This window comes from Sylvia atricapilla, chromosome 30 (assembly GCF_009819655.1).
Source record: "Sylvia atricapilla isolate bSylAtr1 chromosome 30, bSylAtr1.pri, whole genome shotgun sequence".
Classification (NCBI taxonomy): domain Eukaryota; kingdom Metazoa; phylum Chordata; class Aves; order Passeriformes; family Sylviidae; genus Sylvia; species Sylvia atricapilla.
The window spans coordinates 1,026,197-1,038,978 of NC_089169.1; the positions used below are offsets into that span (position 1 = coordinate 1,026,197).

Sequence of the window (12,782 nt, forward strand, 5' to 3'; positions counted from 1 at the left end):
TAGGAGAGGAGCGAGAGCGGAACCGCTGCTGGAAAGAGACCGGGAACAGAATCGGGAGTCGACTGCAGTAATGCAGAGCGGGAATGAGACCGATACTGGAGCGAAACTGGAGCGGGAGAGAGACTAGGAGAGGGAGCAGGAGATGGAGCAGAAGCGGTGCGGGACCACAGCGGGAATGGAATCGGGAACAGTACTGGACCGGGATCGGAGAGGGAGCAGAAGAAGGACCGGAACAGGAACGGCGGCCCCTCGTAGCTCGGGGGCACGGGACGAGGCGTTCAGTACCAAGCGGTGATTTCACCTGTTCCGGTACTGCCGCGGAGAGCCAGCTGCGCTCCCGCCGCGGCCCCCGGGCCGGGAACGGGCACGGGCACCGGCCCCAACACCGGAGGGCAACCCCGCGTTGCCCTTTTAAGAGGGGCCCGGTGCCGCCGCGCCCATTGTCGCCGCCGCCGCCGCGGGGCGGGGGGGCCGAGCCGGTGCCGGGGCCGCGCGCTCCGGGGCGGGCGGGGTGGAGGGGTGGGGGCACATTCCGCCGCGTTGCTGGGACAGCCGTCGCCGTGGCGACCGGTCCCTGCCGCCGAGCCGCGGTGCGCGCCGCGCAGTTCCCACGGAGCGGCCCGGGCGGCGGCGGCGGCTCCACTCCCTCCGGGGCGGCGGGAGGGCCGGGATGCGGTGCAGTGTTGTGCTCTCGCCCACCAATATTGCACTCGTCCCGGCCTCCTGCCGCCGTGGGCTGCGCCGGTGGGACCGGCCGGGCACCGACCCAACCCCGCGACCACGGGGAGGACGGCGCGGGACGGAGCCGAGAGCACGGGGGGGAATCCGGAGCCCCCTCGGGCCAACGAGAACCCCCAGGGACCGGGCGCGCAGGCTAGAAAACACTCAGAACTTTATGGCCAGGCGTGGGGCAAGGACCGGAGCGCCCGGGGCAGGCGTGGGGGGAGCCCCGGCACTGCGGGGCCCCGGTACTGGCAGTGCAAAGTCCGCGGGGGGCCGGGAACGGGGCCCGGCCGGGAGGAGCGACGGGGCCCGGTGCGGCCCCGGGTGCCGCTGGCGGCGGGAGCCCGGAGCGCCACCGGTGCCGCTGGCGGGGGAGGCCCGTGCCGGGCGCGGTCACTCGCGTCCCTCCAGTAGGAACCGGCGGAAGGGCTCGAAGTCGGCAGGGATCGTGTCTGTGGGGAGCAGCACGGGGGGCGTCAGGAGCCGGCGAGGAGAGCGAGCCCCGATAAAGCCCCCGGCCCAGGACTGAGCCCGCCGCAGGGGCGAGGGAGGGGATGTCCGGCCGCCGGGCCGGTGCCGGGGTCCCGGGGGGCCCTGCTCACCGTTGCAGCGGTACTGCAGGTTGGACCAGATGATGTTCTCCTGGGAGAAGCAGAAGACCCCCAGCCGGCCCCCGCGCATCGTGGTGTCGATGATCACACCGGAGTCGGCCACCAGCTGCGGGCCCTCGTACAGACGGACCCTGCGGGGGAATGGAGCCCGACCGGTCAGCGGGTCCTCACCGGGACCCCGCCGGGGCCAGCTCTGGGATTCCACCGGGACCCCGCCGATACCCGATGGGGGCAAACATCGGGATCCCACTGAGACGCCATCGGGTCCAGGACCTGGATCCCACTGGGACTCCTCTACGACCAACACCGGGGCCCGGTTATCCCGACCCGGGGAGGATGGCATTGGGCTGGAGGCAGGGCATCCTGCGGGGGTCTGGGCCGGGGGCAGCGGACCGGCTGGATCCTCAGGCCGGGGCCCCCCGCCGTGGCCGGGCTGAAGCCCCCCGCGCCGCCCCCGGCCCGGCCCCGCCGCCTTTGTCGGTCGCTTTGCATGTGAAAGGCGCCGGCGGGGTCGCCATGGCGACGGGACAATAGCCCCGGGGGCCCGGGGGGCGGACGGCCCGGCGGCGGAGCCCCCCCGCCGCGGCCGCCCCGGCGGGAGCCTTAAAGGAGAAACGCGGCAGCGGCCCCACCGGGCAGAACCACTCCCCTCGGCCGACATCCCCCCACTGCGGTGGTCTCACGGGGCTGGATTCTCTCCCACGGCCGGTATCTCCACACTGGGGTGGTCCCACAGGGCTGCATCCCCCCTCAGTGGCCAGCATCCCCTCACTAGGGTGGTCCCAGGAGCTACAACTCCTCCTCATAGATATCCTCCTAGCCTTGAGGTGGTTGAGCAGGGCAGGACCCTTACTCGTGGTTATGATCATGTTCACCAGGGCTGGTTCACTCTAGGGTTAGTTTCTCACCAGTGACGAGTGTCCCCCTCACTGGTGTGGTCCCAGCTGGGACTGGACCCCAGCCTGCACCGTGGTGAGTGCATCCCCCACCCCGGTGACCCCCATGCCCCCCCTGCTTACCTGATGTAGCCCACCTGGGGCCTGTGTGCCAGCTGCCAGCGGTAGGACGTCTTGTCCCTCCAGCCGACGTTCCGAGGGTCCTTCCAGAGCAGGCGGACATGGTCGGGCGTGTGGCCCGTGTGCCACAGCGCATTGCGCAGGTGCTCCCCAGGGCCCGTCGAGGACTTCACTGCCTGCGGGTGCACGGGGGCTTCAGGGGGGACCTGAACAGGGGGCCTGACCCGGCCCATGGGTGGGGCACCACCCACCTTGAGCTGCAGCCCCGGCTCGGCCACAGCACGGAAGGGGGTGGCCTGCCAGTACGTCTGCTCCGTCTGCTTCCACATCACCACGTAGAAGCTGGCGCTGTCCTGGTAGCTGAAGATGAAGCCAGCGTAGTCATCGTCGGTGATGGTGTTGACATGGAAGGTGCCCTCAAAGTCCACCCCATTGAAGGCTGTGTAACCTACGGGCAGGAAAAGCTGCGGGGAGCCCTCTCTCCCCACGGGACTCCCAGCCCACCTACTCTTCACCCCTCTGTGGGGCAATGGACTGGCCCCTCACTCCCACACACAGTGGGAGTAGAGGGGCTGCCCCCAGAGCCTGTGGTTGGGTGAACATATCTTACCCACAGCCAAACCTGGGTCACTGTTCATGGTCTGCACGATCTCCATGCCCTGTGGGGGACAGCTGAGTGAGGGGCATCCCAGTATCCCCGGGGGCTTCCCAGTCCCCTCAGCTCCCACCCTGCAGCACAGCCCCCAGAAACACGGGGCGCAGCACCCACACCTGGTTGAGCACAACCCAGTTGGGGTCAATCTGGGCGTCCCCTTCGGGGTCAAGGATGACGGTCTGGTAGGCGCGGAAGTCAGTCAGTGTCACCTCGGCGCTCTCCGGGCATGCGTCCAGCTGGTCCACCACCGTGTCATTGTCAAAGTCCTCCTCGCAGACGTCACCCACGCCGTTCCCTGGGAACGTGTGCCCAGTCAGGGCTGGGCTGAGCCCACACAGGTCCACCTCCCCCACCCACCCGTGCTCACCATCCGAGTCTTTCTGGTTGGGATTGGGAATGAGGCGGCAGTTGTCTGGGCCAGGTGCCACATAGTCAGGGATTCCGTCATTGTCATCATCATTGTCGCAGTCATCCCCCAGCCCATCGTTGTCTGAGTCCAGCTGGGAGCTGTTGGGGATCTCAGCACAGTTGTCCTTGGTGTCCTGATGCCCATCCCCATCACTGGGAGCAAGAACAAGGTCAGAGAAATTACAAAACTGGGGATCTGACATGAAATACCAGCTCCCCAAAGACCCCATTGTCCCTCCTGACAGGTCCCTGAAGCAGGAGTCCTGTTCTGCCCCAAATGGTGAGGTCACCCCACGGCAGTGCTGTCCACACCTGTCCTCGTTGGTGTCACAGATGTCCCCTACCAGGTCACTGTCCATATCTGTCTGGAGGAGAGCGGAGCACTAGTTCAGTGGACATCCTGGGATGAGGAGGAGGAGCCGTGCTCCCTGCTGGGCCAGGCCCCACTTGTCCCAGGTCGCCTGGCCCAGCATGGCCCCAGCCATACCTGAGTGGGGTTGCTCATTTCAGGACAACTGTCACAGGCATCCCCAACACCGTCCTCATCCCGATCAGTCTGCAGGGGGTTGGGCACCTTGGGGCAGTTATCCAGCATGTTGGGGATCCCTGCAAGGACAGCACTGAGTGGATACCCTCACCCACCCTGGCAGGACAGCGCCCCTGGCATAGCCAGGACAACCCAACAGCAGCTCACCGTCCCCATCAATGTCATTGTCACAAGCATCCCCCTCGCCATTGCTGTCCGTGTCCCTCTGGTCATTGTTGGGCACATTGGGGCAGTTGTCACAGGCATCCCCAAAGGAGTCAGTGTCCGAGTTCTGTTGGTCCTTGTTGGGGAAGAGGCGGCAGTTGTCCTGTGGAGAAGAGGATGGGGATGTTGGCGCTGTGGTGATGGGCAGACAAGAGGCCACAGTCCCACAGTGATCAGGGCAGAAAGACGTCTCCAGCGCTCTGAGACAATTCCTAAGCCACCAGCCTGCTGCTCCCCGGGAGAAGCATCTTGAGGGACTCAGAACTGAGCCAAAAGGAGAAGCCCCTCCTAGAGCCACTGGCATGGCCACTTGTCCAGCACAGCCACCTCCACATTCTTGACGCCATCGCCATCAGCGTCGTCATCGCACTGGTCCCCAATGCCGTCGTTGTCAGCATCCTCCTGCCCAGAATTGGGCGTCAGGCGGCAGTTGTCCTGCAGGCACAGCCAGCGTTAGGGACGGGGAGGAGACGAGGTCTGGAGCACAGCCCTGCTGTGGATCCTGTGCCCTGCTCTCCCTGTGCCTCCCCTCCAGGAGCCCACCTGCTTGCAGTGCTTGTTGTTGTCGATGCAGGGCAGGGGCTCGTCCGGGTACCCATCCAGGTCTGTGTCTGGCCCACACACGTTGCCGTTGCCAGCCCAGCCCACGTTGCACTGAATGAAGAAGAGGTCAGGGGCTGCAAAGGGCCCTGGCAGGACCAATGCTGCCATGCTGCACCCCCCACACCCTCCTCCTGTCCCTATCCCCTGCTCACTGCACAGGAGATCTCCCCATTCCTCTCAAACAGGCAGAAGCCGTTGATGTCGCAGGGGTTAGAGGTGGAAGTGCTGCAGGACCTCTGAGGCACACAGCCGGATGTTTGGTTCCCCACAAAGCCCGACTTGCACGGTCCACACTTGTAGGAGCCCTGGGGGAGAGAGGGCAGGGGTGTGATGAGGGGAGCTGAGTGACCCTGGGAGCCAGGGAGGGAGTGGGACAGCGCTGCTCACCAGCGTGTTGGTGCAAATGGAGTTGGGGTCACAGCCCCCGTTGTTCCCATCGTTGCATTCATCAATATCTGTGCAAACCTGTGAGCAGTGTGGGAAAAATACTCACCCGGGGCCTTTCCTTGTGGGCAGCTCTGCCCATTGCTGCCCTCAGGAAGCTGTCTTCCTCCACAGGCAGTGCATCATCCACGCTCGCTGTCCTGCACTCCAGAGATGCCACGGGCACCTGGCAGAGCCCTGTGGCAGTGCACTCACCTGCTTGCTGGCCTTGGCATAGTCCACCCCCACGCCAGAGATTGTGTTGCCTCGATAGCCACGGGGACAGGGCTCGCAGCGGAACCCAGGGGCTGTGTTGATGCACTTGGAGCCAGGGAAGCAGGGGTTGGCATGGGCACACTGCAACACCGGGAGAGACACAGGCTTCATCCTTGGGCACAGCATCCTGCTTCTCAGGGTGGCTCTTGCCCCAGGCCATCCCGGGGCGGGGCCTTCCCGAGATGAAGCATCCTCGGCACACACAGCCCCGGCAGTGCTGCGGCTGCTGATCCCCCCAGACCATGCCCACCTCCTCGATGTCAGCACAGTGAGTGCCGTTGCCCTCCAGCCCCGGCGGGCACGGCCCACAGCGGTACCCAGGGTACTCATACGTCTCCATGCAGTCCACACCACTGAAGCAGGGATTGGGGTTGCAGCGGGACCGGTGCTCATGGAAACCTGAGGAGAGAGAGGCAGGTGAGGGGCGAGACAAGGTGGCCTTTTGCCCCCTGAGGTGGGAGCAGAGCCTCGCCAGCACTCACCGCAGACCTGGCACTCCATGATGGTGTTGCGGATCAGAGACATCTCCTTCACCTGCAAGGCAGCAGAGCATGGAGCATCAGGAGGGTGCTGGCACTGTGCTCTAGGAAAATCCAGCCCAGGGAGTGTCAGTACCCCCTCAGTCCCACCTGGTCCCTAATGTCTTCCCGCAGCTCAGTCAGGACCCGGTTGAAGAGGGTCAACTGTGTGACCAGTGCCTTGGTCTGCTCACCTGCCAGCAGCAGAAAGGAAAGGTCAGTCCCAGAAAAAGCCTGCCAGGGCTGTGGGCCAGGACTGCTCTGCCCATTGGCACTGAGCTGGGAGGATGGGGCACCTAACAGCCTGTCCCTTTCCCTGGGTCACACAGGGCCCCTTTTCCTGTAGCACACCCCACACTCTCTGATCCCACAGGGGCCACCAGGACAGGCTGTGGAGGGATTTCTGCCTCCATGGAGCCCCAAATGCCTCACACCAGGCAGCGAGGGAATCAGAGCAGGGACTTACCCAGGATGGAAGCCAGCACACTCGTCACTGCAACGAGAGAGATGAGACATTACCAAATGCTTCTGTCACACCCCAGCAGTGTCACCTCACATGGTCACTCACTGATCACACGTGCAACGCTGTAGCTCCCACCTGTGTGGGGACACTGGGCCAGGAGGGATGGGAACATCCCTCTGTGCTGTCACCCCACACATCCTTGTGCCATGGCCCACACAGGTGACCCCAAAAGCTCCCCAAGCCATTACCTGCACTGTGAATGGACTCATCTCCTTGGAAAGGGCACTCACTCAGGGCCCCCACACGGCTCATGGACCCTCCCAGGATCAGCTTCATCGACTCTACAAACCCCTGATGCGTGTGGGGAGATGCAGTCAGCATCACGGGGTCAGCCCATTCCCAGGGGTGCATTGCTGAGGTCTCAACCCCCCTGGCACTCACCTGCATCCTCTGGTAGGCCTTCAGCCCTGTGCGCACCTCGATGGACTCTACCTCGGCCAGGGGGATCTCAGACAGCTCAGGCAGCCCCACGCTGGAGTCCATCTGCTTGCAGTCGACGTAGAGCTCCACGCTCAGCGTGTCCCTGCGCAGCCCGCTCAGGCGCACGATGACAGAGTGGCTCTGCCCGTCTGCCACGTGTGCATGCTGCAGGTTGACCGAGTGCACCTTGTTGTCCTCCCGCAGGTACCGCACCAGGACTGCGGAGGAGCGGGAAGGGGCTGTCAGCTCCCCTCCAGCGCTGGCAGCACCCTGGGACCAGCGTGTGCCCATTGCTCTTTCCTGTAGGAACTCAGCCCTGTTTGTCTCAGAGCACCGGGGCAAGAGCAGGGCCACTCCATCCCCATGCAGAGGGCACCCACCTTTGTTGATCTTCCCCACGACAGAGACCTCCAGCCACCGGGTGTTGTCCTTCTTGGAGTAGAGGCCGAAGAGTGTCCCCCCCTGCTTGGGAGGCAGGCGGAAGGTGGAGAGGAGGTACACGTCGTTGACAGTCAGAAGCTCCATGCGGATCTTGTGGGCCACGCTGGCCATCTGCCGAGCCTCGCTCACCAGCAGCAGGTCGATGACTGCGGGACAACGAGCACCGGGATCGCCTCTGCACCGGCAGCCGCAGCTCCGGGCGGTGACTCCGGGGATGCCCGGTGCGGTCAGAGGCGCTGGGGTGGGGGTGTCCCTGGACCGCCGGGCTCTGGGGGGAACAGGGAAGCCCCGGGGGCTCCGGGGCCGCCCCCGCGTGGTGGCGCTCCAGGACCGGTCGCGCCACCGAGGGGGATGCCCGGTGCCCCCGGACCGGCGAGACCGGCAGAGTCCCGGCCCGGAGCCCGCCCCGCTGTTGGGGCTTCCCTGCATCCCGGTCCGCGGAGTCCCCCGCGGGCCAGCCCAAACAAGCCCCGGCCGGACCGGGAGACCTCGGAGGGACGGTCGGGCCCCCGTTATTGCCTCGGGGCGCTTAAGGGAGAGCGCGGGCAACTCGGTCCCGCTGCCGCACGGGTGCCCGCCTGTTCCGTTCAGACGCACCGGGCAGACCGAGAGGGGCTCCGGCGCCGGGGTCAGCCCCCGCCGCGGCACTGTCCCGCGGCCCCGAGCCAGCATCGGAACCGGCGGCCACCCCGCGCCTCGGGGTGAGCGTTCCAGCGTCCCCGCTGCCCGCAGCCCAGCTCCCCCGGGGCAAGCTGTCAGCCGCCGTGGGACAGGGTCTGGCGCCGCCGAACCCCGACCGTCGCCCGTCCCGCCGCCCCGAGCCCCTCCGGTACCTTGCAGCTCCTGACGCGCCGCGGCGGCGGCGCCCAGCAGGAGCAGCGCCAGGAGCGCAGGGCTCCCCGGTGCCCCCATGGTGCCGCCGGTGCCGCCGGTTCGGAGCGGAGCGCGGTGGGGCGGGGTGGCGCACGGGGGTGGGGCCGGCGGGGCCGGCGAGGAGGAAACAAAGAGCCGTCAATCACCGGGTGCATCCCGGCGATACCGACGGGCCACCGGCTGCGGCTCCGGCCCCGGAGGGGGACACCGTACCGGCGCGGGGCACTGGGCTGCGGGGTCCCCCCGGCGCTGTCAGCCCCGGGGCAGCTCCCGCTCACAGCGCCGGTTCACCGGGAGGTCAGGCGGGCGGGCTGGAGCCGCCCCAGCAGCGCAGGAGCATCCCGGCCCGGGAGAGCGGGACCGGCCGCGGGAGCCGCTTGTACGGGGGTGCCCCACGCCGCGGAGCCCCCTGAGCCGGCAGAGCCCCGGGGCCTCTCCGTGCCGCCGGGCTGTGCTCGGGCCGCTGAGCCGCTCCCGAGGAGCTCCGGCCAAGGCGGGCCGGCGGCCCGGGGTGTCCCGGCCGTGTTTACAGCTGTTTTCCCCGGTGCCATAACAACGGGCCGAGCCCGGCCCCGCGGCCCGGCTCCGGCTCCCCGCCAGCGATCCCGCGTAACGAGGGAGCGCGGGCGATGGAGGAGGGTGGTCCCGAGCCTCACACGGGGCGTTTTCCCTCCGCCGCTGCCAGCGGGCTCCCGGCCCGGCTGCTGTCCGTGGGGACATGCGGGCGGTGCGGGGCCGAGCGGTGCGGAGCTGGGCTGAGCCCATGCGGGGCACAGCAGGACCGTGCGGTGCGGGACCGGGGAGCGGGAGCAGCACGGAGCTGAGCTGAGCCTTGCGCGGCGATGCGTGACCGTGCAGGACTGAGCTGAGTGGAGCTGGGCTGTGCCGGGCGGGACGCGGGTTCTGCCCCAAGGACCCTGCGGACAGCACCACCGCCGTGCCCGGAGCCCGCTCGGCCCCGCTCCATCGTGCAGCGGCCCCGGTCGGTGCCGCCCCCGGCGGGGAGGGCGGAGCCGCCCGTCCGGTTCCGGGTCGGCGGAAGATGGCGGCGCCCATGGAGCTGTTCTGCTGGGCCGGGGGCTGGGGGCTGCCCTCGGTGGATCCCGACTGTCTGGCCGTGCTGGTGAGCGGCGGGCTCGGGGCGGCGGGGCCGGGCCGGGGCCGGGGTCCCGCGGGCAGACAGACCCCCGCTCTGTTCCTTCCTCCCGCAGACATACGCGCGGTTCACGGGGGCGCCGCTGAAGGTGCACCGGGTCACCAGCCCCTGGAGGAGCCCCTCCGGTAAGGGCCCTGCCGAGGATGCCGGCACCACCGGTGTCTCCCACGCCATCGCAGTCCCGTCATCCCGTTGCCCACCCTCTTCACATTACACCCCCCGCCCCATCACAGCCTCCCACCCCATCTTATTCCTCACGTCCTGTGCCCCCACAGCACTGGGCCCTCTGCCCTGTTGCACCCCTTATCCCACTGCACTCCTCTTGCCCTGTGGTCTCTCCTCCCCACATGGCACTATCCCGCACTATTGTACCCCGCTGTACCTCATCACACCCCCCTGTTCCCATTGCCACCATTTACCATCTTACACCCCTTGCTCCTTCAGACTCTCCCACCCCATTATGTCCTTCACGTCCTGTGCCGCTGACTGCACTCTCCCACTTTCTCATCTTACTGTACTCCCTTGTCCTGTGTCCCCCCACCACTGCACTCCCCTGTATCCCATCACACCCCCATCATCTCATCACCGTCCCTGCTCTATCCCATCCCCTCTTGTTCTATTGCACCATCATGCCCCATCACACCCCATGTCCCATTGAACACCCTCATCACACCCCCCACCTCACTGCACCCCTCCCTTTTTTCTGTGCCCTCCCTGCACCACTGCACTCTCATGCCCCATTGCTCCCCCTGTCCCAACACTCCCCATTGCACCCCCATGTCCATCTGCCACCCCTACTCCCCACTGCAACCCCCTTGTCCCAGCCCATTCCCCATTACACAGTTTCTACACCCTGTGCTGAATCGCTCTGTCCCCACCTGACCTTACAGCCCTGTCACTGCCTCATGCCCCTCATCCAGGCAGGGGGGTCCATCCCCCCATTCCAGCCCCCAGGCACCGTGACCGCAGCCTGCACTCCCTCTATCCGCAGGGCACCTGCCCGCGCTGCGGACACGGGATGAGGGCACCATCTCCAAACCTCAGCAGATCATAACACACCTCAGGAAACAGGTACAGAGGGGCTTGGGGCACCCCCTGCCCCAGGCTGCAGGCTACTGAAGCCCCTCAGGGATGAGGGAACTCTGTTGTGTCACCCACGTGTGGGATTTGGCACATCCCATGGGATCAAACCAGGTGTTTGCTCCGCAGAAGTACAACGCTGACTACGACCTGTCGGCCACACAGAGCGCAGACACGCTGGCCTTCGTGTCCCTGCTGGAGGAGAAGCTGCTGCCAGTACTGGTGAGGCTTAGGGCTGGCTGCAGGGAAGGGGGGCTCTCCAAAGATGGGGTCCCTTCCCTGGAGCTGTGCCGGTGGGCTCGGGTGTGTGAGCAGAGCCAGAGAGCACTGCCAGCAGCAACATCACGGGATGTGGCAGAGGATGGGGGTTTGGGGGTGGCAGCAGTGGATTGTGCAGCCTGGGCTGGGGTCTGCCCTTCACCCCAGTGCTCCTCATGGTCTCCAGGGTGGCTGGGCTGGACAGGGACTCTGGTGTGTCAGCAGTGCTGGCTGCAGCCCCACCATGGCCAGGCTGTGCATTGTCCTCCACCACAGATCCACACCTTCTGGGTGGACGCAAAGAACTACGTGGAGCACACGCGGAAATGGTACGCAGAAACCATCCCCTTCCCCCTCAACTTCTTCCTGCCCAACGCCATGCACAAACGGCACCTGGAGCGGCTGCAGCTGCTGTGGGGGGATGACTACATGGAGGATGAGGAGAAGCTGGAGAAGGAGGTGAGGGATGGGGTCTCGGCACAGTAGTTTCTTGGGATGTTGGGGAGATCCCTGTGAGGCCAAAATTCAAAGTGGGGTCTGGCTTCCCCCCTCCTGCTCCCCTGAGCACTGTCACAGTACCTGGGCAGGTGACAACCCTCTGTCCTCCTCCTGCAGCTCTACCGAGAAGCTCGGGAATGCCTGACACTCCTTTCCCAGCGTCTCGGCTCACAGAAGTTTTTCTTTGGAGACTCGTAGGTGGCCAAAGGGGGAGAGGGGAAGGGGCCTGAGAGCTCTCCATACCCCAGCAGGGCTGAGGCCCCGTAGTCTGCAGGGGAGCTGCAGCCCCTGTGCATTACTTTGGGGGTGGAACAGGCTTGCAAGGGGACAGGGCACCCTCCCAAGGTGGGGTAGCCACATGCCACCCCCAGGGGTGCTGGGGCTGGGGGCGGCTGGTGGCTCTGGGTGGCTTTGGGTGGGGACCCCAGGCACAGCTCTTTGTGTCCCAGGCCAGCCTCTCTCGACGCCTTAGTCTTCAGCCGCCTGGCGCCGCTCCTGAAGGCGAAGCTGCCCAACGGGAAACTGCAGCAGCACCTGAAGTCCCTGCAGAACCTGTGCAACTACTGCACCTCCATCCTCAGCCTCTACTTCCCTTGGGACCGAGGTGAGGGCCGTCCCCCACCTCACCCCGCAGGCTTGGAGTAACTTGCCTCCCCAAGTACATCCCCAGCTGGCGCTCGGTCTTAGGGTGAGCTTTCCCACCCACATCCCTGCTCTGCCCCTCCAGGTGACCCCCTGACCGATGCCCCTCGGGCTGCGGGCACAGATGGCAGTGAAGCAGAAGAGGACCCCCACAAACGGCGCAAGCAGCTGTTGTCAGTGCTGGTGGGGCTGGTGGCCATGCTGGGCTACGCCTTCCTGAGCGGCATTGTCTCCATCCAGCGCGGCAGCGTGGGGCCGGCCGGCCGGCAGCCCATCGCCCTGGAGGAGGAAGAAGAGGAGGAGGAGGAGTGAGGACGAGCTGTGTGACTGTTCCTCCCCAGCCCCTGGAACTGACTGTTTTTACACCGGGAGCCTGGCAGCGTCGCTGTCTGCAGGTGCTCCTCTCTGTGTCCCACCAGGAACCACAGCCCTCTCCATGCCACACCAATAAACCTCCCTCTCTCCACCTGCACCCTCTCATACTCCCGGCACCCTCAAAGCCCTTCCCAATTTCCACAGTTGCCCAGGCTGGAGTTTTGCAGCAGGCACCTGTGTGTCCTGCCTGTGGCTCTGCCCCTCTCTTTAGCTGAGGGGCCTTGAGTATCTTGCTGAGGACTGGGCAGAGGGGGAACCTAAAAGCATCTGTGGCACCTCGGCAATGTCCCCTGTCCCTTCTCCAACAGCTGTGGGGCTGAGCCCTACATCTCCCCTGCATCATTCTGATGTGGCATCCCTCCGGGCAGCGCAGACAGCGCTTCTGTGGGGCTGGTACCTCCCCTCCATGCTGCTGCCAGCCCGTCTGCCCTGCGCACGGCAGCACGGCCGGGACACAAAGCCAGAGCCGAGGGCAGCCGGGGCTGCTCGTCAGGACACGTCCCTAGCCCAGGAGCACTCCGCGCTGCCAGCG

General features: G+C 66.1%; 2 protein-coding genes across 3 annotated transcripts; one reads left to right on the top strand and one right to left on the bottom strand.

Annotated features, from left to right (window-relative positions):
- Window positions 1-1,015: 1,015 nt before the first annotated feature.
- Window positions 1,016-8,517, bottom strand: THBS3 (thrombospondin 3). Its single transcript, XM_066337855.1, has 23 exons — window positions 8,202-8,517; window positions 7,308-7,514; window positions 6,889-7,145; window positions 6,696-6,798; window positions 6,451-6,477; window positions 6,096-6,178; window positions 5,949-6,000; window positions 5,717-5,865; window positions 5,407-5,547; window positions 5,155-5,232; window positions 4,920-5,072; window positions 4,708-4,818; window positions 4,492-4,599; window positions 4,108-4,267; window positions 3,901-4,019; window positions 3,726-3,778; window positions 3,373-3,566; window positions 3,122-3,300; window positions 2,961-3,009; window positions 2,602-2,798; window positions 2,354-2,526; window positions 1,326-1,465; window positions 1,016-1,175 (listed from the first exon to the last, which is right to left on the bottom strand). Exons 1-23 carry the CDS (start codon window positions 8,278-8,280, stop codon window positions 1,117-1,119), a joined length of 2,871 nt encoding a protein of 956 aa, XP_066193952.1. The 5' UTR covers window positions 8,281-8,517; the 3' UTR covers window positions 1,016-1,116.
- A 736-nt stretch (window positions 8,518-9,253) lies between these two features.
- MTX1 (metaxin 1) lies at window positions 9,254-12,341 on the top strand. 2 transcript variants are annotated; one of them, XM_066337746.1, is made up of 8 exons: window positions 9,254-9,364; window positions 9,453-9,522; window positions 10,389-10,468; window positions 10,607-10,699; window positions 11,012-11,194; window positions 11,351-11,427; window positions 11,683-11,837; window positions 11,961-12,341. In XM_066337746.1, the coding sequence occupies exons 1-8, from the start codon at window positions 9,284-9,286 to the stop codon at window positions 12,185-12,187; spliced, it is 966 nt and encodes a 321-aa protein (XP_066193843.1). In that variant the 5' UTR covers window positions 9,254-9,283; the 3' UTR covers window positions 12,188-12,341. The 2 variants fall into 2 exon arrangements, with proteins under 2 accessions (XP_066193843.1, XP_066193844.1); XM_066337747.1 differs by lacking the exons at window positions 9,453-9,522; window positions 10,389-10,468 and having other exon boundaries at window positions 9,271-9,364.
- Window positions 12,342-12,782: the final 441 nt, after the last annotated feature.